The sequence below is a fragment of the Thermobia domestica genome, chromosome 12 (genome assembly GCF_964235325.1).
Source record: "Thermobia domestica chromosome 12, izTheDome1.hap1.1, whole genome shotgun sequence".
NCBI lineage: Eukaryota > Metazoa > Arthropoda > Insecta > Zygentoma > Lepismatidae > Thermobia > Thermobia domestica.
The window spans coordinates 106520040-106546755 of record NC_137465.1 but is presented as its reverse complement, the minus strand read 5'-3'; the positions used below and the strand labels follow the sequence as shown (position 1 = coordinate 106546755).

At 38.2% G+C, this 26716-nt stretch overlaps 1 protein-coding gene across 2 annotated transcripts in view; it reads left to right on the top strand.

Moving 5' to 3' along the window:
* Positions 1-6416, top strand: part of LOC145666579 (uncharacterized protein C3orf38 homolog) — a 31854-nt gene extending 25438 nt beyond the window's left edge. For both annotated transcript variants that reach the window (XM_081733944.1, XM_081733943.1), the window contains exon 4: positions 5657-6416. In XM_081733944.1, coding sequence (XP_081590070.1) covers positions 5657-6193 — 537 coding nt within the window. In that variant the 3' untranslated portion in view covers positions 6194-6416. The remainder of the gene's footprint in view (positions 1-5656) is intronic.
* The last annotated feature ends 20300 nt before the right edge of the window (positions 6417-26716 follow it).

Here is a 26716-nt window from a genome sequence, read left to right as displayed (position 1 = left end):
TAGTGATCGGGGTCGCTGAGATGAACAGTGATCAGGGTTGGCTGGTTTAAATCATGCTGGTATAAACCAGCTGTTTTTTTTATTTAAAAAAAAAAAACAACTGGTTTAAACCAAAAAACGAAAAATGTTCGTAAAAGTCTGTGTTTGTAAAATCTTGATGAACACACATTTTTGGGTTATCACGTCCCACTCCCGTCTATTATTCGTATTATATTCAGACCTAAATTCCCTATTCATTACTCAAAAAGATTATACTACAAAAGTAACTTTTTTTTTTTGTAAGTTTATGGATGTTTGTTTTCTAAAATTTTTTTATAGTTTGTCATTATTGTTACGTAATTCCAATCAAAGAAAAATTCTAAATATTGTTTCGTTTCAATAATGTTTACTATTGATAAAATACATCGAAATGCCGTACTTTTTGTGTTGGGGGGGAGGTCATACAAACCCCACGAGAAGCATTTAGTGAAATGAGAAGTATTTTTGGTATCTATTTATGTATAAATGAGTCTGAGCCAAAGTGGACTCAAAAATTCGTATCTTTGTTCACTTTTCTTACTGATATGCAAATTAAGTCGTCGTATTTCTTTAACTTGGACTAATAAATGTCGTTGTTAATTAACTTGGACTAAATTAGTTCTTGGGGCCGCAGTGGTTCAGTGGTAGAGCGTTCACCTCTGTGCTTGGGGTCCCGGGTTCGATCCCAGCCCCCGCCAAGTGAACTTTGTGGTGGACAAACACCGTGTGCGTGGGTTTTCTCGGGGTTCTCCCGTTTCCTCCCACTTTCTTCATTCCACCATTTCATTCATTACTCATCATCACCGTCTCCTTTAGCCTAACCGGCATAAGCATGGGACGTAAAACTCAAATATTTCATTTCATTTTTCTCCCTGAGCAAAGAACGGGCACTTCAGATAGTATGGAATCAAAAGTAATGCGGCTACATTTCCTTTGATTTTGTTACATATTTGAGTACTAATATAAACAGATAAAATATCTTTCTCAATTTGTCAGTTAATTACAAACCGAGAACGCTTCATTTTAAAAAAAAGGATATTTAAAAAAGGACGAAAGATACACCTCTATTTTCTCAATAATAACGGCAATCAGATTGTGGAACTCCCAAATTCTTCTTGCATATCTGATGGAGTATGTGAAGCACAGTACAATTATTGTATGTCACAAAACCCTTTTAATCGTAAAATCTATTGTAACAAACCAAATTGGCAACTGAAAATGAGAAAAATTCATTTCCAACATTTCAGTTCTTAAAAAAATATTTCTTTGTAGAAAAACAACATCCATTCAATAAAGCCATTTTTTTTTTTATCTCTAGCTCGTGAATTTGAGATACTATCCCAGTATTTGCATGGCGTGTCTTGAGTGAAACCCAAGACGGCTGACTCAGGGGTTTCCACTTCTTTCTTACTGTAAAAAATTATGTATTTTCTTCTTTCTAGAAATCGAAATATAAGCGAGTGTCAATAGTGTAAAGTGTGTCTCACGAAACGCGTATGGGAACTTCAAAGATTCCTTGTGCATCTTTTCTCTCTCTCTCTCTTCAAAGTTTAGTTCAATGTTTCATGATTATACACCAGGGCTAAGGGAAACTGTGATCATATGGATAAAAATGGTGGCATGACCAAAGTGGTAGGAAACGAGAGAACCGGAGAAAACCCATGCCCACTGTATTTGGCCACCACAAAACGCACTTGGCGGAACCTGGGATCGAACTAGAAACCCGCGCCAGACGTGAACCACCACGGTCCCATAAGGGAATTCCATAGTTTCGTGTGTACAGTAGAACATATATGCTTAAATGGTATATTAAGTAGGAATATGGCTTTAAATATGCGTACAACATTTAATAAAACCCAATATTACTCAATAAAATCCAATTTTGCCCAATAAAACCCAATTTACCCAATAAAACCCACTGGGCTGGGCTTTTGTAGAAAAACCTGGGTTTTTCACAACCCTGATAAATATTAACATAAATGATAGTGATTAGATAAGAATATTTTATGATTGTAAAACAGTTTTATCATCATTGTATTCTTAGTTCTTTCTCTTTCGAGAGATCATTGGTTTGAATTGACATTCTATTATAGCATTTGAGGGAAAGCAAAAATAGGTATTCTAAATTCGGTTTAGATTGGACAAAGATTCCATGGTAGTTAGTACAGGTCTATAACAAACGGTGTCTTGAGTATAATGATGATATCAGGTTGCCTGAAAAGTATTGAGTCATTGGAGGTCAAAATAAGAGAATAATGTTATGATGTGATATGAAAATAATGTTTTGATATCACATGTGCGTCATTTTGTCGATGACCTCTTTCCATTTTTTCAGCAGCACCATAATCCCGTCCCTATAGACCTTCTGTGATTGCTGGTAAAAAGAAGTATGGCACGTGGTTTTCACAGATCACTTTTGAAACTAACTTAACTCTATTCAGTGTGTTCCGCAGAGACTGGAACAAGTAATAGTTTGACGGTGTCAGATTCCGGCTATTCGGAGGATGCATTAAAACCTTCTCTCAATTTTTGACGGGTCGTTGAAGATATATGCAATCTGACTGGCGTTGTCAACGTGGTATACGGCTTCTTTTCTGTTGACCAGTTCCGGCTGTTTCTTTTGAATTACTAGGTGCCCTCACACTAATTGTCGACAGTACAGGTCCAAATCATCATTCTGCCCGTGATGCTCGTTCTGCCAAATCATCAGGTGCTCGTGATGCTCTTCCAATCCGATCAAACGCACAGCATAATCTTCCTGGGTGTTAGTATGGCCTTTCCAACAAACTGTGAAGCTTCTCTTCGCTTGAACCATAGTCTTTTCCGCACACTATTGTAGGTTATTCAATTTTCATCACTCGTTTGATCAACCACTTCAGAAATGGCTTGAGTTGGTTCTTTCAGCAGAGACTCGCACGATATAATGAATAAGTTTTAAGTTTGGTCATGCGGTATCCAAACGTAGAGCTTCTTGTTGTGACTAATTTTCTCCAAATAGTTAACACTGTTTGTTGATGGATTTTCAGATCATTGGCGATATCATGACTGCTTACATACCAGTCTTGCTCAGCTCTTGCCAGAACACCCACTTTTTCTATGATTGCTCACGCACTACGAAGTGCATCATGGACATCAAAATTTCCAGAGTGAAAACGACTGAACCTTCGTTTTGCTGAAGATTTTGATAACGTGTCTTGTTCATGAACAACACAAATTTCTTCACGTGCCTACGCCGCATTTGCGCCTTTATCGAAGTAAAATTGTAAAATCTAGAGTACCAATGCGGAAAGTTCAGTCATGTTCACGACACAATATCTTGCGTCGGAATATAAGAATTCCAACACTTAATGCACATTTACTAACTTCAACTATTAGCGGTTAAATTGTGTTAGACTTGATCCATTGAGACCCAGATACCCTTAAATTTGGAACACTAACGCCATCTCGTACGCAAAAGGATCATTACTTTTTAGACAACCTGATAAAATGAAAATTGAACGGTTGTAAAAAGTGAACTGGACCGAAAATATACATTGGTCGAGTCTATGGTGCCGGTGTGCTAACCAGTGCACTAATAGTCCGCTTAGCTATATGTTTTAACTCTTGTGATATGTACTTAGTCGTTTAACCACCTGCACTAGACCATGCTTGGACAACTCAGGATCTATATTAATGAGCATCAATAACAGTTGAATTATATCAATTCCCCATTTAATACATGGAGTTTATAAAGTGTATTTTACATAAGCACCGAGGCTATTTGAGACATGGACTACTATTTAACGTAAAGACAGAGCCTTGTGTTTGCCCGCGGAAATCATTAAAAAAGCTTTATTTAGAAGAAATAAAAGTTAACCCATTAGTATATAAAGTTGATTTCGAAGTTTTAAATAAAGTTTTGATATGAATTATCACTCAGAGACTCAAATTGAATAATAATAATAATAATAATAATACGATAGATTACTTGTAACATGCTTCGGAGGAGAGGGAGGAAGTGTCCAATTGGACATCCTAATACTTGTGTCTATAAAAATCTCATATTATAGTAATAAAATTCATATATGATCGTATATGTTCTCTCAACTTAGAAATCAAAGCTAATATAGTTTTCTCTGCTGGTCTAATGACTTGCTCGTGTGGATTTGGTGCCGGTGAGAGAGTACAAAATTTTAATTTCATAATCGTTTACTTTCATTAATCATCCGTCTCCCTTAACCTAAATAAGTGTGGGACGTTAAACTAAAATAATCATTTGATTTTTCCAAAGATAATACGAGGGTCATTTCAAAAGTTTTGCACACAGCACATGCGCGACCGTTTGAGTGATGTGATCAAGTTCAATTTTATGTCACTTGTGAGTCAGAGTTTGGACTTGACAGTTGTATCTGTGTTTGCTGGTTCGCATGGCTGTGTTGTGAGAAATTAAGTGTTAAAAGTAGAAGATGAACACGACTCAGGTCTGATTACACATAGTGACCAGCGTTCCTATATTAAAATCGAAACTCTACGTGGAAAGAATACAACGCTTTGAGACAGATTTGTGAAAATATGTAGTAGATCGTAGCACTATCACGGTGGTCAGCTTGTTTCCGTGAAGGTCGTGTAACTGCGGACAACCTAAGAAGGGGAAGACCATCTACAGCAACAGACTACACTTCTGAGATTATTGTGAATGACATTTTGCAAGAGGATCGACGAAAAACATGTGAGGATAGTGCATATGAGGCCAGAATGTCTTGTCACTTCAGTTTACAGAATCATTACTCTATGCCATATGGGTTCCGCACGATCTGAGTGAAGTATGTCGCAAAAGAATAGTAGAAGAATTTGTTTCAGCGGTACCATTCGACAAGTATGAATGGGAAATACTTCCCCACCCACCATATAGCCCTGATTTGAGCCCACCACACTTTGATTTGTTCCCCAAATTGAAGGAATTACTCCGTGGAAAACGTTTCGATACAATTAACGAAGCTTCCAGTGAAATGACCCGAATGATCAGATAGCTCAACGATGAAGGTACCCTATCCGGAATACAGAATTTACCAAAACGTTGAAAATTTGTCATAAGCAAGAATGGAGATTATATTGAAGCCCTGTAAATGTATTTTGTACAATAAATTATTTACTTTCACTATATCTTCTACTGTGCAGAACTTTTGAAATGACCCTCGTATAAATAAACTTAATAAATAATAACAACAACAATAGTTATTATTTTACTTATGCCGTGCGAGCCACAGCTAAACCGCAGAATCCTTTTCGCTTTTTCGTCGTCTTGTTCCTCAACTCGTTAGCCAACATTGTCATTGCATATGACGAATCAAGCTTCTTCAGGTTTAACATTATGTTCAAAATGAATAGACACACGTCTAAAATCATTTTTCTCTGAAGTAACCTGTCATTATTGGACGCATTGCGTTAAAACCTTGGTATCTTTAGTTAAGGAAAAGTTACTTTCTGGACCTATAATTAAAATTAAATTTTATCATATTCTAATTATTTTGGTAATTATGAAGATAATTTTGCATCTAGTTGAACTCTTTTCAGTCCTTTCTAAGTAGTAGTTTTTATTTTCTTTTTTTTTATCATTCTGATTTTGCACATTTTAAATGTTACGTTTTGTAACTTTCAGGTAAAAACAGAACGCCAGGATGACAATACAAATCCAGGGCCAAATCACGTAGAACCTCCTCCAAGTACTGCGCCGACTAACAGTGAAATATATGACATGGCAAAAATGTTTGTCGAGTGGTTCTATTCGATGTTTAACGGAACACAACAGATAGCTCAAAATTCAACAGACTTCAGTACGGGACATTTTTGGCCAGACTGTACTTTAAAAGTAGCTTTATTTGTCGGCGAAGAACACCATGTACAGGAAGTTCAAAATAATGCAAGTGAAGTTGTTAATGCATTATTAGCTTTGAAGAGACAATATAATTTGCTTTTTAATCCCAATGTAGATCAAACTCGTGGAATGGGTGAACCTCATGGATTGATAACGATACTGTCTTGTGGTACTTTGCACCAACCAAATGTGTGTGTCGGAGTGTTCGAACAGAAATTTGGCTTAGTTAGAGATCCATATGCTGATAACAACTGGAAAATAAAGTTTACTGAACTGCTTTTGAGGAGAGTGGAACAACAAAAGACGATTCAAGAAAGATGAATAGCTCACTGTAAATGTTTGTGTCATAATTGTATATAATTAAGCTTGTAAATAAAACTACTTTTATGATTGTCCATCACAAAATAGTTATTTACCACAAACTTATTATCTTCAACAATAAATTTTTGATGTAAATTTTAACTAGTAATCACTCAGTAGTGGACAAAACTATGCCAAACGAAATTAATTATGCTAGATGTCAGGGTTGGCTGGTTTAAACCAAGGTTTAAAGCAGCTGTTTTTTTTTCAAAAAACCAACTGGTTTATACCAAAAAAACGAAAAATGTTCGTAAAAGTGTAAGTGTGTGTAAAATCTTGATGAACACACATTTGGGGGTTATCACGTTTCACTCCCGTATATTATTCGTATTATATTCAGACCTAAATTCCCCATTCATTACTCAAAAAGATTATACTACAAAAGCAACTTTTTTAATATAAGTTTAAAAATATTTGTTTTATGATTATTTTTTTTTTGTAGTTGTTATTATTGTTGTGTAATTGCAATCAAAGAAAAATTCTAAATATTGTTTCGTTTCAATGTTTACTATTGATAAAATACATCGAAATGCCGTACTTTGTGTGTGTGTGGGGGGGGGGGGTCATACAGACCCCACGAGAGGCATTTAGTGAAATGAGAAGTATCTTTGGTATCTATTTATGTATAAATGAGTCTGAGCCAAAGTGGACTCAAATAATTCGTATCTTGATTCACTTTTCTTACTGATATGCAAATTAAGTCGTTGTATTTCTTTAATTTGGACCAATAAAAGTCGTTGTTAACCAACTTGAACTAAATTAGTTCTTCTGTACTCCGTAGTACCTTGAAATTGTCCATATGTAATTCTATATAATGGTTTCACTTGTGCAACTGTTTATCTTTTTGTCCTTCTGAAATGACTCTTGATAGTTATATTAAGAAGCATGTAAAGGTCAGTACAACGTATTTTTATCAGGATTTCTTCGTGAGTGAGTCGGCAGACGTATCGCATTTGTGGCCAATTAGTCCTGGTTCCGAGTTCCGATGAAGCACAATTTCTCTCGGATGTAACTCGAGAAGCAGTTTTTATTCCGCTTTTAAGCTTATGTGACCCCTTCCAGCATAACCCGGCTGTTGCATAATAACATCAAGGCGAAACAAACTTATTTCTGTCCATATATGATATAAATATATAGAGCAAATTATTTAAACCAAATAAACCTGGTTTAAACCAAAAAAACCGTTTTTTTTTTGTTTTTTCAATAAAAACCATGGTTTTTGCCAACCCTGCTAGATGTTTTCTACAATTACGATATATATATTCAATTACACTCTGGAGACGTAACCACTTGACAGAATGCAACCAAACTTGGCAGAGTACATTTGGGAACATGCAGAAGCGATTGGTGTTGAAAACAAAATTCCAATTTTCGCCACGAGAGGTAATTGTAGCGCTGTACACCAAGTAGGTGCAGCGTGGAAGAAAAACATTAGTGATGCTAAATGATAAGAAAGGCTGTAATTACCCCTCCTGTGGGTCTCGTGGCATTGATTACTAATGTTATTAATACCCCGTGGTCAGTAGTGGATTTACGGGGAAGGGACCTTTTGAACTGAAGCGTCTCTTTAAAATTCTTGGATATCTTACAAAAACGAAGTTAAATGTTAGTCTTTCCTGAATTGCAGGAAAAGATTAGTGTCAATTCTCGCCTCCAGACGCTATATTGTTTCTATTCAGTGTTAACTACGGGGAGTGTGGTATGGAAGACAAATGATATTGATATTCAATGAAAGAAAGGTCGTAATTATGCCCCCGTGCGACGCGTGATAATGATTTGTACTCCCATTAATAATCCCGCGGTGTAGCGATGTGTTATGAGCGATGATGATAGTGTAGAGGTCCCTGAGCAAGGAAAATGCATGGTCACTAGTACGGTATGAAATGATGATGGTGTTCTAAAGGCAGGTCCTACAGGGTAACGTGGAATCCGACTCACGTGTTTTCACCGGTAATCGAACCCTGACCCCTTGAACACAACGCAAAGAGTGTGGGAAGAAAAAAGAAGCAAACATCAAATTATCATCAATTCACTTCTGGCATATAGTGACCCTGAAACCCGTATCACTGAAACACAGGCAATCGTGAGCAAGCACCTGGAGAGGTAATTACAGCCTTTCTTATCATTTAGCATCACTAGTGTCGTTTTACTTCCACGCTGCACTTACATGGTGTTGTACAGCGCCACAATTCTCTGGTGGCGAAAATTGGAACTAATTTTGTTTGTTTACACCAATCGCTGCTGCATGTTTCCAAATATGCTCCTACCAAGTTTGGTTTCATTCTGTCGAGTGGTTACGTCTCCAAAGTTCTCTGAACAACGATACTTATTTTATGATAATCTGACACACACACACACACACACACATATATATATATATATATATATATATATATATATATATATATATATATATATGGTGTCTCAAAAGATCCTGACATAGGGTAACTGTTATTATCAGAGTTACAAAAAAATGTAAGAGGAGAAACCGTTTCCAAATATGATATATTCAATCTAAAGTGAAGGAATTTTTTTTAAAAAAAATCGGACCAGCCGTTTGGGCTGCACACTCTTTATGCGCACAATGTTAAATGAAAATGCAGCGTTGCCTTTTACGTGAGGGGGATACACTTTGTAAGAGTATGGTGAATGGGGGCTGGCCATCGACACGTTAACGTAAGAGACAGTAACTTCATTCACTTAAGTTGTGGGTTCAGGTAAATGGCAACGTTGCATTTTCATTTAACATCATGTGTATAGAGAGCGTGCAGCCCAAACGGCTCGTCCAATTTCAAAAATTCCTTCACTTTAGATTGAAAACATTATATTTGGAGACTGCTTTCCCTCTTACATTTTGTTGTAACTCTGATAATAACAGTTACCCTATGTCGGAGGACTTTTGAGACACCCTGTCTAGTTACTAAAATGATTGCTTATAGCTTTTATTTTTACTTAACTTTTTTATAAGTGACGAAGTTAAGTACAGTAAGATATGTACTACATTACTTAGGTGCTTTAGAATTTTCACTCATTATTTCTTGTTATCTATGAATAGCCTAATATATGCAGCATAGTTGTTTTTAGGAAGTTGACAACTTGTAAATCGGAAAGCAACATACCGTTTTATTGAACTAAATTTGGAATTATAGTAACACTAAATAAATAGACTTGAATGCAAGTAATAGGGAATTAATATAACGAAGCTGTCACTTATTTTTGAAATTACGTAAAAGTGCAAAACAGTTGTAAAGCAAAGAACAATATGGAATATATTGCCATAACAATGTTGTATAAACTATTACGATTTCTGAATATATATACAGGGGATAGACAAAAAATCTAAAAACACTTCATACAGGACACGTAAGTTTGGCCCTCCACTGTACAACACATGTTGCGTTTGCCGATCGGTTTTTGTTTTCAATGTGTTATGTGGACCTTCCTCTTCCGTCAGCATGTTGTCCACTGCAAGGTTCATCCAAAAAGGCGCACATCTGCCGAACGAAATTTCTGGAACCAATCCCTGATGGTGCGTTTGTCCAGGCACTCTTCCCGAATGCTTGGTATGATACGGCAGCTAACAGGCAACTTACTACTTACAAGTCATACAAAAAACACATGCGAATAAGCTGCTTTGATACCTCTATTTCTCTTCGACACTGGACGAGCTTTTACTGCTGTATATGGACAATTTGCCTGTATTATTGAAGGTCGATGGTCAGAGTAACTCTCGATCGCTTGGCAAGGATATGCATCATTTCATTTTCTATTTGTGAGCGCATGATTAATGGGACATCAAAAACGGCAAGACTTTTTTTTTTTTTTTTTTTTTGGTTACCTTATATCTAACAAAAGAGGCCTAGTGTTAAGAAACAACTACTTCATGGAAAGTTGAAACAACGGCACTATCAGTTTCAGACAACAGGCAGGTAATGCATGAGTTGTTTAAGCGTTGAAACTCATTGATAGAAGAGAGACCAGTTACAGAGGATAAGGAAATTAAGCTGCCTATAAACTGGAAGGCCCAGCTACAGATCATGGAAAGTTTTTGAATATTATTGGTTTGATCTTTCGCTTAAAATCATGTAGATGAGGTCATTAACGAGGAAGTAAACAGGGTGGTGGTCATATAACTTTCCTTTAAAAAACTACGGTATTTTATTTTATTTTTTGATGCTATCAGCACACTTATCAGAAGATATTTCGAAAGAAATATCTCAATCTGGAATGTTTTCTGTCCTAAAGTGACTGCTCGTTAAATTGCGACCACCCCTTCATACAAGACGACGTGGCCAGCAGCTGAGCTGATAACATGACCACCACAACTGGAAATATTGCAGAGAAAGAACACATTCGAGGCTACATGTTGACAGTCAACACACTGTTATAATCGGAGGTGGGCAGAATTTATGCGCATTCCAATAGAGCATGATGATGGGTGCCCAAGTAATAGGTGCGTCAATAACCCAGGTAGCCACCTTGTCGTATGCGCCCATTCCAGTCTATTGAAGGATTACAAGGATTTGTAAGAAAATGGGGTAACTGCCTCCAAGATACGGAACTGCAGGGACATACGGAAAATCACATCGCTGGTCAAGCGTCGAGTCAAACGTGACAGCCAAATGAACCATCAGTGTCCAGGAATCACGTAACCAATAAATGGTGGGTGTACAGCACCCATATCCCACGCAACTATGTGGCGTATACTGCCATGCATGAAGCTCCGCAGCAGACGACCCACTCCTCGGACTCGTCACTGCGGACTTCGTCGCGCTTGAGCACAGAAGCATGCTAATTAAACCGTGGATGATTGAAAAAGGGCGATGATCTGATGAATCACTGTTTGTGCCACACCACTCGGACGACTGCGTGCGTGTGTGGCCCAACAGCATGAAGCTATCGATCCCTCGTGTACGTACGTACTGTACAGGCAGGTGGGGGCGGCTGTATGGTTTGGGGATCACTCGACACAATGGTTCAAATTCTGTTGGCATACACGGACCACAATGTGACATCCGTTGTGTATATGCAGATGTTAGGGGATCACATACACTCTGCAATGCAACACTTCTACCCACATGTAAACGGCATTTTCCTGGAGGACAGTGCCACTGAGCCAGGACTTTATGTGCTTGGCTTGAAATACATTCCACGGACCTGTAGCATATGATTTGTCCCTCTCTAACTCATTGGATATTAACCCTTAGAACATTCATGGGATATTGTGGAACGAGCTCTTCGCGCCATGACTCCTGCACTAACATCTGTGGACTCATTATGGGATGCCATCAGGAATATATGGTGCCAGATCCTCATGGAAACTTACCAGCAACTTGCAGAATCAATGGCACACTGTCCTTCGGGCAAAAGATGGATCAACAAATAAAATTTCAACAAATTCTAACGGTGGGCGGAAAACAAACTGATGCAAATATGAATCCTAATTATGTTCAGCTTGATGAGAAAAATCGAATGTTACAAATAAGGCGTGAGCCTCACAGCATTCCACTATGTACATCCATACAAGATTTAGGGTTATACATAAGGCGTAATAGACGGACGGCTAGGTGGGGTCCAGGTTGCACTTCTTTATCGATTGGGTTTTATGACAGATTCTTATAGAAAAAAGTACGAATTAGCATGTTACCATCCTGTAAGAGTGTCCATTCACCCTTCAAGGCCAACCTCGTTCGCCCTTAAAATGACGTAACAAATATGGCGGTCGCGGAACACACTCATTTATCCTTAACTAGTTATATATTTCATCGCAGAATGAAGATAAAAAAAACTTCATTCTCGTGTCAAATTAAAGGTAATGAATGTCAAAAGTATTTGAGCTAGTACAATTCTTATATAGTGCCGCCATCTTTAAATTTGATGACTTTTATCTACAAAATTTGGATTTCTTCGTTTCTTTGTGCTTGTTCCATGACGGATAGCTTTGAAACTACCAGAGATATGGAAAATCGCCTCGGAAGCAGGGTTGAAAAAAATACAGCTTTTTTGAAAAAGAACAAAACGTGTTTAAAACATGAAAAAAATGTTGAAAATGTTTTAAACATGTCTTAAAACACGAACGAAAAAAAAATGTTTTAAACATTTTGAAAAGTTTAAAACATTTCAAAATCGTGTAATAACTTATTTGTTAAGACTTTTTACTCTTTACTTGCAACCAGTATTACAGATTCATCCTGTGTATACTGATTAGTGCAACATTGATAACAGAAATAAAATCGTTTGACTAAAAATGGCTTTTACATAGTTTTTTAAATGAATTTTTATTGGCCACTTGTTGTTCAAGATGATTTTCGAAAAAAGATTAAATATTTTCGTAGTACATTGTGGTGATAATGCACCTTAATATATCAAATTTCGTTTTTTGTAGCATCAGCGGTTTTGGAAATGACTTTTGAGTGTCCGTATCGGATTCAAAATGCTGACTTTGTATTTCCGTCATCTGTCACTGATAACGCAGTTTTTTTTTTTTTTTTTGTACCTAATTTAATTTGTGTAACACCAGTGGTTTGCAAAGTGACTTTCGAATGACCATTGGATTTAATATTACATTTTTTACGGTATTTGGTTCAAATCATAGGCGCCTGAGCCATGGGGCAAAAGGGGTCATTTGCCCCCCCCCCTTCCCAGACTGGGGGGGCAAACATAGCATTCCCCCCACTTTCGGGGCACCAAACAATATCCAAAAAGTCTTGTCTTTCAGGGAAAACTACCTCTCAAATACAAAGCACTGAAATAAATTGCTAAGTGTTTATCATTTTTAATTCTCTCTCTCTCTCTCTCTCTCTCTCTCTCTCTCTCTCTCTCTCTATATATATATATATATATATATATATATATATATATATATATATATATAATATGTGTGTGTGTTTTAATGGTGTCAGGTTTTCATCTATAATGTTCAAGATGCATATGCTTGGGTCGAAATTAGTGAACCATACATAGGTAACAGCTGGAAAAGAAAGAGCTAGATTCCAGCATTCTTTTAATGCTAGGTCAGTTTTAAAATGCGCATGTCCAAAACAATGTGGAGGATTAAAACAACTGCAGATGGAAAAGTGGGTACAATAACCTGTCAATCACATCCTCAGGTGTCCCGTGCCGCATTAGAAGAAAGAACATGGTAGAAAAGCGAGGTAAGGTCAACTTCTGCCGGTATCTGTGAAGCCAAAGAAAAGTATAGGAGGAGGATGGGCACTTCTGCTATCAAGTGACAGTCCATGTTGATCTGTTGATCTTTTAACTTCCGAACAAAGCATTCTTTTAATGCTAGGTCAGTTTACGGTACAAGATAGACTCTCACCAATCTTCGAACAGATGAACATTTTGACAGGGTTTGGACTAATGCAACGCCAAAAAGAGAGTTGTTAGGCGTGGAAGAACCAATTCTGCCGCGTCAGCGAAAAATTCCGAGACGACTGAACGATGGCTCTCCAAACCACACTTTTAATGATGTGAAACACTTATATAAAGTAGAAATCTGGTAGAAATAGTCTATACTATTGGATATACTTTGTGGTGAGATCGAAAGACGGTTTGACCAACAGGACGTGAATACAGCGTTACACACAGAGAAACTTATTGTGAAAGCCGCATGTGATATACAATATGAAGGAGAACGGAGATATGTACTTGATACATATAACGATGATTTGAACGAAAGTAGACTTCGAGTTCAGCTAAGAATGTTCCGTGGTGTCGTTATAAACGATGCCAGAGATGTTGTTTCAGTGCAAGACGTCGTTGATATTTTAAGTAGCATGGGGAATATGTCATACCTCTTCTCTGAAATTAAAACTTTGCTGGAACTACATTTACTTTTATCCGCTACAACGGCTACTGCTGAAAGAACGTTTTCAGCTCTGCGTCGATTAAAGACCTATCTTAGAAGCACTATGACTCAGAGTAGACTAAATCATGTTGCTGTTCTTCAGATTCACCAGGAAAGACTTGACAAATTAAATGTGCGTGATATAGCAAATGAATTCGTATTAAAGACAGAAATCCGCAGAAAAACATTTGGTTGTTTCTGAAGCCAAAACTATTGTGTATATGTGGTGTGTTGGGAACTGCGAGTGATAGTGATATAGTTTGTGACTTTTTTATTGTATAAACAACTTCTACTGTATCTTAAACATTTCGAATATTTGGTGTTTATATATATATTTTTACAAGACCAGGAAATGATCATTTTCAAGAAAGAAGCGTTTAATTTACGTAAGTAATAAACATTACTTTTTTACCATGGTAGAGCAATGCAGTAATTTAGTATATAATTAGTTCGTTCTTGTATAATGCTTTCAAAAGGCAAAATTCATTCCTAATTCGATTAGCAGTGGTTGTTCATATTGCTGTTCATAGTGAAAAATTGTTTTGACTTCTGGGCGAGTATTTTTTGTTGTGAAATTCATCGAATTATCGATGCCTTGTGTGGTGAGAGTGTTCCGTGAGGAGTTTTTTTTTTTTTTTTTTTTTGTGCGGTGAAATCTCCCAATGTTTTCGGATATATTTCCCATTAAGGTATCGAAAATTTTAATCAACCGAAAACCACTAGTAATTGAGGTTAGCGCAATTTATTTGCAATGCAATTTTTGAGTTTTACGTCCCACAGTTATGCCAGTTAGGCTAAAGGAATGAAGAAAGTGGGTGAGTAATGAATGATGAGGAATGAAGAAAGTGGGAGGAAACGGGGGAACCCCGAGAAAACCCACGCACACGGTGTTTGTCCACCACAAAGTTCACTTGGCGGGGACCGGGATCGAACTCGGGACCCCAAGCACCAGAGGTGAACGCTCTACCACTGAGCCACCGCGGCCCCTCGCAATTTATTTGTTGATTGCACAATTTAATGTCATTGTTATCAGAACATTCATTTACAATAATGCGTTTTCTTCGTTGGGGTCTTACGTAGCGCAATTTGTAGTCTTCCTTCCCGATAGGATGCTCATCAGCATAGGCGCCGACTTTGGGGGGGCAGGACACTTTTGGCCCCTCCAATATTTAAAGTTAGGGTCCTCGCCCCTCCAATATAATCCAGTCGCGGAAGAATTCACAAAACGAGGAAGAATTTCTGTCATAAGCTTCGTCGTGCCTTTAATTAAATATTAGGAACAATCCTCTTATTCAATAGGAAACGCGTTTTCAAAACTGTTTAATAGAGCACTGAAGCTTTAACCAACACTCTGGCAGTACCGATATGACAAGTAAAGATCAATATGGTGCGTAAAGTTGCAGTGAAGTTCCCAAATTTTGAACTTGAATTTGTTTTATTTGCTTTAGGCAAACTTGACTTAGGTCGTGAATTTCGCAGCGGAGTGGATGAATCGGAGTTGCGGACCGAGAACTTGAAGGGGGGGGGGAAGCAGAGGGGCTTCATCAAACAGTTGATAGAAAACGGCTGAATATGATGATGTTCATTGTTTGGCCCCCCAAATATTTTCTTCAAGTCGGCGCCTATGCTCAACAGTGATCGTCTTCTCGTACGAACAGCAACCATGATTGCTGTAGACCACAAATAAAAATTGAAGCTATGCTTATCCTCAAAGCCAATGACAGAAAGAATGATTATTTAATAATAATAATAATAATAATAATAATAATAATAATAATAATAATAATAATAATAATAATAATAATAATAATAATAATAATAATAATAATAATAATAATAATTATTATTATTATTATTATTATTATTATTATTATTATTATTATTATTATTATTATAAAATTTGAAGGGGGCCACTTAATCTTTATTGGCCAATTTTGCCCCCCCCCCCACTATTTACATGTGTTAGGCGCCTATGGCTCAAATAATTGTATTATTATTGGAATTTGACACACATGTACATAATTTTTACTCAATTGATCACCTGGAGCTGGGTGAAATTGTAGTTGCAAAAATTTGATTTCGGAATACTGATGCTAATAAAACTATTTTAAAATAATACATTTTCGAAAAGTGATGTTTCCAGCACACTTCATGTTGTGCTAACTTTAGAATATTTTCTGCAAGCCTGTGTATTGGCTGTTGTTTAAATCAATAATTGTATTGAAGAGAAACAATATTTGGGATATTCAGAGCACAATGGATCCAAGTCTATTTTCAATAATGTTCAGTTTTGCTCAGCAAATGAACGCTATTTCAAAACGTAATATCTTAGCAGTCAAGAGTACGAAATAAATGAAACTAAAACCACGTGAAAGGGTGTGGGCTAGTTTAATATGATGACCGCTAGACAGGGGCGTCAGTGAGGGCAGGAGGGCAGCCGCGCCCACCCCCACTCTGAATTTCAGAGTTTGGAGGCAGTAAGGCAGATTTAGAAACTTTTTGATAAGCAAAGTCCAACAGAACAAGTTTGAAGTCCTTACACCGAATAAATACGGAAGAAATATAGATTATCAAAGCTGAAAAGTTGCTTAAGCACAATTTCCAGAATTTTAAGCAGGCCCTAAACTCTAAAGTAGAGCCACCTTTGGAATCCTTTGGTCAAAAAAAAAAAAAAAAAAATACAAAAGAGCAATATAAGCCTATACCTCCTTGCGGCCAATGAAAATGGATTTTAGCTGATCAAACTCCGTATTTATTCGGCGTAAGGACTTCAATTTTGTTCTGTTGGACTTTGCTCAGCAAAAGGTCTCTAAATCTCCCAAAATTTGAAATTCAGGGTAGGCGGTAGGAGGGCGGATGACCTCTAAACGGACGCCCCTCTCTAGCAGTAATCATATAAAAAATCTAGATTGTATCTTGTCACGTAGTTGTTTTTCTTTGTTTTCGGATTTGATGTTGCGAGCATCATTGACTACGACATTTGGAACTTGACTTACTAATCTTTCTCACGCTGCAGCGTACACAATATCTTAAATTTATGAGCAGGGAGGGGGAAATTAGCCCTCCTGTTCCCCCGTTTTAGAAACGCCCTTGAATAGCGGTTGTCCTACGAAACTCTAGCCCACACTACAGCTTTTCACGTGGTTTTTGGTTCATTTATTTTGGACTCTTCGCTACGAAGATAGCCTACTATGTTTGCTGAGCAAAAATGAACCATTTTGAAAATGGACTTGGATTCTTGTGCTCTGAACGACTCATATCTAAAAATATTTTTAAAAAACCCTAAGTTTGAGCCAAATTTATCCTGCAACCCAAGTTTGTTCGAAACGTATAAAGTTAGTTTCTTCGGTTTATTCGAAATGATATCCTTTATTCTCCCCGTGAAACTCATGTTAAACGATTCCAAGTTGTACGAAGACTGAGAACCAACATGTACGGTGTGTATTAACGAATGCCTGTGAAATTTTAATTTCAGAACCGCAATTTAGTAAAGAGCCCTTTGTTTTCTGAATACAACACAAAAACTTGTTTCAATGATAATTCTTTTATTTATTGTTTAATATCATTTCTACAAGTAGTCCAATCTTTGACTACAACACTTTCTCGCAAGTTAACTGATAAGCATTAAAACAATACAATAGACGATAAAAAAAAACAAAGGAAAAAAGAGACGAAATAAATTGTGGATCACCACATCGATCTGCTGTAGCCACGAGAAATCGAAACATTCACACGGGAATAGTGTTGCCATAATTCTAGCTGTGGAATGGTCTGAAAAATAGTACCAAATTAAAACAAAAAGGGCTGAATTCATTATTTTATCACAGTGTAATAATTACATGGCTCTATGGTATCCGGTAAAAGCAGCGCAAGGACAAAACCAGCGGACGCAAATACCTGGTGGACAAATACAGCTCATGAACAAAAACAGCACATGCAAATACCGCGTGGAAAAAACAGAGCATGGACAAAAACCGCACAAGGACAAAAACCGCGCAAGGACAAAAATAGCGCATGCAAACACCGCGTGGACCAAACAGCGCATGAACAAAACCATGCAAGGAGAAAAACAGCGCATGCAAATACCGCATGGACAAATACAGCGCATGAACAAAAACAGCGCATGCAAATACCGCGTGAGGAAAACAGCCCATGGACAAAAACCATAGATGAACATTTTGCACTAGGCTCGCTCGCGCTCGAGCTCACTTCTTTCAACTGGGCTCGCGCCCACTTGGACTCGCGATCACTTACTTCAATTGGACTCGCGCTTCCGACCGCTTCTCTCAACTGTTCTCGCAATCACTAGCGCTCGCGATCACTTGGGCTTGCACTCACACGAACGGGTCAAGATATGAATTAGTTTGAGAATCACTGCCACAGACTGTTTACAATTTTTATAGACATCCTTAGGAAAGATGAGTCAGATATGGTGCCTTCCATTTCAACTCAGGCAAAAAAATATAAAATTGTACCATCACCATCTCAGATATTGTTGAAACTTTTTTTTATAGCAACTAGACATGTTTTTAAGAGACCCATATTTTTTTGTTTTGTCGAAAAAAATTTTCCCGCCAAGTAATGGGCCATCAAAGACAGGGAGTACAATTTATGAATTGTAGAAGACATGGAAAATGGTCAACTTCGAAGCCTCACCATTCGGCTATGGAGACAAGTAGAGCTATAATTCTTATTGTGGTATGTACATAGGGATATAAATAAACTATATTTTATTATAGTTTGGTTTGCTCATGCGTATCTTTTTGTACATAAATTAACAAATGAACGTAAATTTATCTGAAAAGTCGAAGTTTGCGAATTTTTTTCGAGCACTTCCGGTTCGAATTTTAAAATTCTGTTTTCACGGTTGGTAAGACCTGGTTACCCGCTTCCCGAAAAAAATGTTGTATCGCTTCTGTGTGCAACCGTTTTGTCGCAAAAAATTCGAGAAATTGTAAAATTTTCAAAAATCGCCATGTTTGGGCGCCATTTTCTCGAAAACACCATCTTTTAAAATTCTGAAATTTTGTCAGATGGTTCAACTTTACATGAATAATAAACACACCAAATACCATTCTCGACCAATGCTTCATGAATTAAGTGCAGCCTTTAAAGTTAGCGAAGTTTCGTTAACTTTGATGTCACAGTTAGCAACACTGGGAACAATAAAAGCGCAATGATTTGATGATGTTTGTGGTTCACATTCATTAAATGAAGAATAAAAGATTTTCTTGACTGTTTTTTTCTTCATTATTTTGATCAAGAAGGCTCTCAAATAGTAAAAGGAGCCTCCCCCTACTCCTCCGTTTTCTTAAACCGAAATAATCTGAGGTGGAAATTACGATTGCGAAACGCACAAATTTCAAGTTCACTTACCTAAAATGGTCTTCGGAAACAAAATTTCACTGATTTTTTTTTTATTTTTTTTACATGGACCAATCATTTGCTTGATTGGTGTCTAATAGCATGTAACCGTGCAGGTGCTTCATAGGTGTTGGCTCACTCACAACTTGTCCAGGAGTGGATCTAGTGGGAAGAAACTTTTTTTATTTTAAATATAAATAAAACCGATCTCAGAGTTTGGAGCTCGTAGCTCTAAGTAGCAGTATACCCCCCTCCCCTTCCAGAAGTCCGTCCTGGATCCGCCTCTGCGTAGCACATTGTCTATAGTCACAAATGCTGAACGTCCATGTGGAAGCATAAACAGCACGTAATTCAACTTCACGTAATTCATGATTTATTCATAATATTTCTGCTACGCACCACTGGTTATCATACACATATGTATGTAACAAAAGTTCCTTTTTGCAGATTTCTTAAATCCATACTTTGAATTGCAGAAGTCCGATTTTGGGGGAAGCATGAAGTTAGTTCATGGTGACCCATTACTGCCATAAAAACTTCGCCATTTTCCGAAAGCCAAAGATGACTTCGTTGAATACCAGTTACCGGTCGCATACTTTCCCTTTTTTTCTTCCGGAAGTCGTCGAATTCAGTTCCAGGCAACAAAACGAGAGTAATACCCGGAGTTTGTACTTGCACTATACTCACGAATTCTTCTGAGGTTTTAGTGGAGGCGCGGTGGCTCAGTGGTAGAGCGTTCATCTCCGGTGATTGGGGTCCCTGGTTCGATCCCAGATCGTGCCGTGTGGGCTTTGTGGTGGACAAACACCGTGCTCGTGGGTTTTCATTGGGTTATCCCGTTTCCTCCCACTTACTGCATTTCATTCATTTCTCATAATCACAGTCTAATTTAGCCTAACCGGCATAATCGTGAGACGTAAAACTTAAAAGATTTCATTTCATTTTTTTGTCTTCTGCGGTTTTAATACTGTGTATCTGTATTTGCCTAAGGTTATGCCACGTTGCCACATTCTTTACACCTCCCCCCCCCTCAATACCGTCGCAGAGACCATGCATGGCCGGTTTCACTGCAAAACCACTGCTTTATTGGACCTGTCTGCATCTCGAAGATCTTAAATCTATTTTTAAAGTGGGATGCAGCGCCATCAGAAATCACTGACACGGTTTGGGAAATTGTAGACACTTATTTTCTCGTATTCAAACCTTTTTCTATAAAGTATATTTTCGCTTATCTTCGAGTATTTTTAGAATCTTGTCTATGGTTATGAGTATATGTTCCGAATCGTGTGTTTTATCGTCGTTTATTACAACAAAACTGTCAGATGTTTCATATTCCGGTGGTAACTCTGAATTTCACTTTGCAGAATAACAGTCCAGTTTTCAGTGAAGTCCACATGAAGTAAAATAGAATTTGTATCTTGAAATTTTATACGGTGCTTTTCGGTAGCAATTAATTCTTGATGTAGTCATGAATTACAATTCTTACAGTTAAAAAAGCAATGGACGATACGAAAACAGAAACTGTTTTTTTTTTTTTTAACGAGATTATTGTTTTCCCATATGGCATACGTAACACTTTCATTTTCATCAGGATCAATAATTAAAGATTCCACACTTACTCCTTCCACTCCAGGACATTCACTACATTCTTGAAGAAGACAGTTGTCATTTTCTACGGATCATACTACTAAAGAAATAGGTCACTCATGACAGCTTTAATACAGGCAGCACCTTTGATTTGTAGCAACGCAGTAGCAACTAACTTAAAATTTGCACAATACACACACACACACACACACACACACTTCCCTCGCAGGTTGCGGACTGACCCACTTTAGTCGAATACTGTAAAATTCCGAGTGACCCATTCTTATGTTGGAATTGTTCTGTTTAAAAAGTCAGTAAATTTCTTTGGAACGCGTAAGAAAACGTTTCGATTTTTTTTAACTTTTTGCCCTTTTTCGATCACTCTAATGACATCGCACTTAATTGAGACTTTATCTGGAGCATTCCAAATCATCATTGAGGTAATAGTTAAGGCTTTTTGTAGATCATCAGAATTTATTAGATGGCCATTTCAAGTAAACTTAAAATTTGTGTGTTTCGTAATCGTAATTTCCACCTCAGATTATTTCGGTTTAAGAAAACGGAGGAGTAGGGGGAGGCTCCTTTTACTATTTGAGAGCCTTCTTGATCAAAATAATGAAGAAAAAAACAGTCAAGAAAACCTTTTATTCTTCATTTAATGAATGTGAACCACAAACATCATCAAATCATTGCACTTTTATCGTTCCCAGTGTTGCTAACTGTGACATCAAAGTTAACGAAATTTCGCTAACTTTAAAAGGCTGCACTTAATTCATGAAGCATTGGTCGAGAATGGTATTTGGTGTGTTTATTATTCATGTAAAGTTGAACCATCTGACAAAATTTCAGAATTTTAAAAGATGGTGTTTTCGAGAAAATGGCGCCCAAAAATGGCGATTTTTGAAAATTTTACAATTTCTCGAATTTTTTGCGACAAAACGGTTGCACACAGAAGCGATACAACATTTTTTCCGGGAAGCGGGTAACCAGGTCTTACCAACCGTGAAAACAGAATTTTAAAATTCGAACCGGAAGTGCTCGAAAAAAATTCGCAAACTTCGACTTTTCAGATAAATTTACGTTCATTTGTTAATTTATGTACAAAAAGATACGCATGAGCAAACCAAACTATAATAAAATATAGTTTATTTATATCCCTATGTATCCTCGTCGCCAAAAGTGCCTTTACATCGCCGTGACGGGTATGTGACACCGCAGTACTCTAAGGAAGGGATGGTTGCATAATAAATTTTGATTAATTTTGAAGAGTTCTTATTTTGACTAGGGAAATAACGTAGGTATAGGGAGTAAGGGCATAGATTTAAAGCATCAGTGCACTGTCATCTCTGAAAAGATTTGTATTCTCAGTTTTTCAAATTATTGTCTTATATGTTAAGTTAAAAACTGCTAACAACTGCTACTAGCACTTTTCACTCTTCAGGAATTTACTACGATATGTTCGGGCTTGAATTATTTCATTCGCCTCACTGTAATTATTTGTGAATGGAAACTGATTACGCTGAACATGAATATGTTTCGTTGTCGTAAAGCAAGGGCCGTAATAAATGTAGATCAGGTTCTTATTATTATATATAACACATAAGTATTTATTCCGTGTATAGAATAATATAATACAGTAACTAAGCAACATCATAATCACTAACGCCCGCAGGATTTTTTCTAACGGGGGGGGGAGACCGATAGAGAGTTTTTCGTTTTATTCCCTATATATATTACGTTAACAGTCATAACACTGATAACGTATATCGTCTTTTGCCGCTGTAGGCTATTAGTCAGAACACTGATCTCCAGATATGTCGCAAGAAAAAATAAATTGATATGAACAGTGATGTGATTAATTTTACTGCGCCCTGGATCGATCTACCTTCGATTTAATCATACTCCCCCAGGCTCCCTGCCCCAGGTATTTCAGCTGCTGCGTTATATATACGGTTCCATGTCAAAAGGGCCTGACAAAAGGAAAAAGACCGAAAGGCCAGAGTCAATATGGCCCTCAACAAAAGGACCCGAGTCAAAACGGCCCTGCTTCAAACGGACCCGGGTTGAAAGAGGCCCCGCTACAAAGGAGCCCGAGTCAAAATGGCCCATGTGAAAAGGACCCAGGTCGAAACGTCTCCGCAACAAAAGGGCCCAAGTCAAAAGGGCCCGAGTCAAAATGGACCATGTTACAAAAGAGCCAGACCACAATGACCCCGCAACAAAAGTGCTCCAGTCAAAAGGTTTCCGCAACAAAATGGCAGGAGTCAAAATTGCCCGAATCAAAACGACCCTCATCAAAAGGGTCCATGACAAAAGGGCCCGAGTAAAAAGGGACTTGCCTCAAACGAGCCCGGCTGAATAAGAAACCTGCTACAAAAGAACCCGAGTCAAACGGCCCGGGCTAAAAGGCCTCCGCAACAAAAGGGCCCGAATCAAAAAGGGCCGAATCAAAACGGCCCTCATAAAAAGAGCCCGGGTCAAAAGAGACCCACGACAAAATAACCCGAGTCAAAAGGCCCCGGGTCAAAAAGGGGCATCGCTGCAAAATGGCCCGAGTCAAACGGCTCGGCGTCAAAAGGGCCCGGTTCAAAAGGTCTCCGCAAAAATGGGCACGAGTCAAAACGCCTTTCATTAAAAGGACTCGAGTCAAAAGAGTCCCACGACAAAAGGGCTTGAGTCCCAAGCGACCTGCGTCAAACGGGCCCGGTTCAAAAGGTCTCCGCAACAAAAGGGCCCGAGTCAAAAAGGGCCGAAACGAAACGCCCCTCATGAAAATGGCCAGGATCAAAAGAGTCCCGCTACAAAAGAGCCCGAGTCAAAACTTTCCCACGTCAAATGGGCCCGGGTCAAAAGGTCTCTAGAAGAAAAGAGCAGAAGTCAAAAGTGGCCCCTCTACAAAGGGCACGAGTCAAAACGAACCCGCGAAAAAAGGGCTTGGGTCAAACTTCTCCGCAAGAAAAGGGTAGGAGTCAAAAGGGCAAGAATCAAAAGGGCCGCGTCAAAAGGGTCCCACGACAAAAGAGCCCGAGTCAAAAGAGACCTGCCTGAAATGAACCCGTGTCAAAAGGTGCCGCGCTACAAGAGGGCCCGAGTCAAAATGGCCTTAGTCAAAATTGCCCGGGTCAAAAGCTCTCCGCAATAAAAGGGTTTGAGTCAAAAAGACCCGAATCAAAACGCCCTTCATTTAAAGAGCCCGTGTCAAAAGGGTCCCACGACAAAATGACCCGAGTCAGAATGCCCCGCGTCAAACGGACCCGAATCAAAACACCCCTCATCAATAGTGCCCGAGTCAAAGGTTCCCAGTACAAAGGGGCTTGAGTCGCAAGGGCTCTGCGTCGAACGGGCCCGAGTGAAAAAAGCCCCGCTACAAAAAGACCCGAGTCAAATGGCCCCCTATCAAAAGGGCCTGGGTCAAAAGGTCTACGCAACAAAAGGACCCGAGTCAAAAGGGGCCGAATCAAAACGCTCCTCATGAAAAGGGCCTGGGTCAAAAGAGTACCACGGCAAAAGGATCCGAGTCAAAAGGGCCCTGCGTCAAACGGATCCGAGTCAAAAGGGGGCTCGCTACAAAATGGCCGAGTCAAAACAGCCCCGCGTCGAAAGGGCCTAGGTGAAAAGGTCTCCGCGACAAAATGGCTCTGCGTTAAAAGGGCCCGGGTAAAAAAGGATTTGCAACAAAAGGAGCCGAGTTATAAGGACGCTGCGTCAAAAGGGTTCTGCGACAAAAGGGCCAGAGTCAACAAGAAACTTCGTCAAACGGGCCCTGATCAAAAGGAGCACCATTACAATAGGGCACGGGTCAAAACGGCCAGGCGTCAACTGGGTGCGAGTCAAAAGGGCCCTGCGTCAAAAAGGCACAAGTCAGAAAGACCCCGCGTCCAAAGGGCCCGGTAAATACGGTTCCACGTGTAAAAAGCTTGAGATCAAAGCAAGAGTGGAGATCAATCATGCAAAAGAGGATTGTGTCCCCTTAGTAAGTTGAAGTGTTTATGCAAATGAAGGAAATATATCTGTGGTTATTAATAACAAATAGGAAATTTGAATGATAATATTAGTTTTGTTTGCTTGTTGATTGTTTTGGAACAATCGCTATCGCTTAAGTCGTTCTCCATGAAAGTTTGCTTGCACTCCCGTCATAGGCGGACTGGGTGTATTAGGGCCTAGGCCGCGGTTACTATGGAGGGAGCTCAGACTATAACACCAATTTCTAAAATAACGTACAATCAGTGGCGCAACGAGCTATGAACTCGGGGGCCCATGCCCTCTCCGAAGCAAACCTGATCTATCTTATACAGCAGCGTTGCAGACAAATTTTGGTGAAATTTCAAAATAGATCAAAGCATAAATGAATATTGAATTAAGTCAAAGCACTGTACGAAAGGAGAAATACCCAGTGAAAACCCCTACATTAATTTCTTAGAGTAATAAATGTTAGTAAAGAGTGCGTCATTTTATGCAAAAATAAAGATGTTCAAAATATTTATTATAGCGCAAATTTTAAAACTTGTAACCGTTAATAATAGGGAATTTGTGAATTGGAATTTTCATTTTAAGGTTTTTTAGCATGTTAATAATAAGGATAACTAAATTGTTTGTAATGAGGAGAATTCAAAATTTCAACTTTGTCCACATCAAATGGTGCAGCACGTCGTTTGCAGATTACTGTACTGGATATTCTTGGCCCCTCCCGAAATAAAATCCTGGTTGCGCCACTGCGTACAATGAACATCTGCGATGAGCCATCGCGTTGTGCAGTTGTAAATTCGTTGTTACTTGATAGTTTTTGCAAGCTATAATTTATCATTGGTCGTTGAAAATTTGATGTCACAGCAAGCACAGAATTTCAAGAGAATATTTTATAATTATTATTGCATTGCCACACGGGGTGTCTAAAAAGTCCCCTGACATGGATAACTCTGTTGTTATCAGAGTTACAACAAAATGTAAGAGGGGAAACCGCCTACAAATATAATGTTTTTAATAGACAGTAACTTCATTCATTTATGTTGTGGGTCCGGGTAAATGGTAACGTTGCATTTTCATGTAACATTGGGCGCATATAGAGTGTACAGCCCAAACGGCTTGTCCGATTTGAAAAATTCTTTCACTTTAGATTGAAAACATCATATTTGGAGACCGTTTCCCCGCCTATATTTTGTTGTAACTCTGATAATATGAGAGTTACCGTATGTCACGGGACTTTTGAGACACTCTGTATAGTAGCTGAAACACTTAAAAAAATAATAGCGAATAACTTTTACTATGGAATGAACAGGGCAGCTTACTAAAAATTGTAACACTAAACAACTAATAATAACTTTTGACTGTGGAATGAACACGACAGTTTTACTGAAAATGATAAACACTGCTGAACCACGAAACAACTAATAATTTTAAAAAGTTAAGATTCTTTGCAGTTCAGCTTATGAATCGCGGAGTTTCTGAATAACTTCGTTCACAGACACTAAATTTAACATGTCTCTTTCCATATTCATTAGCATAAATGTGTCCAAATGTTTTCACACAAACTAGCGCTGAGATTTGTTTACTCTAACTTTAACTTTGAGAAGCACCTTCCACATGTCACTTGTGTGCATGGTAGAGACAACGCATGTTTGTATACAATGTATAAATTATTAAAGCAACTAGACTGACGGAAATTGGTGCAAAATTTTCCCTGCACA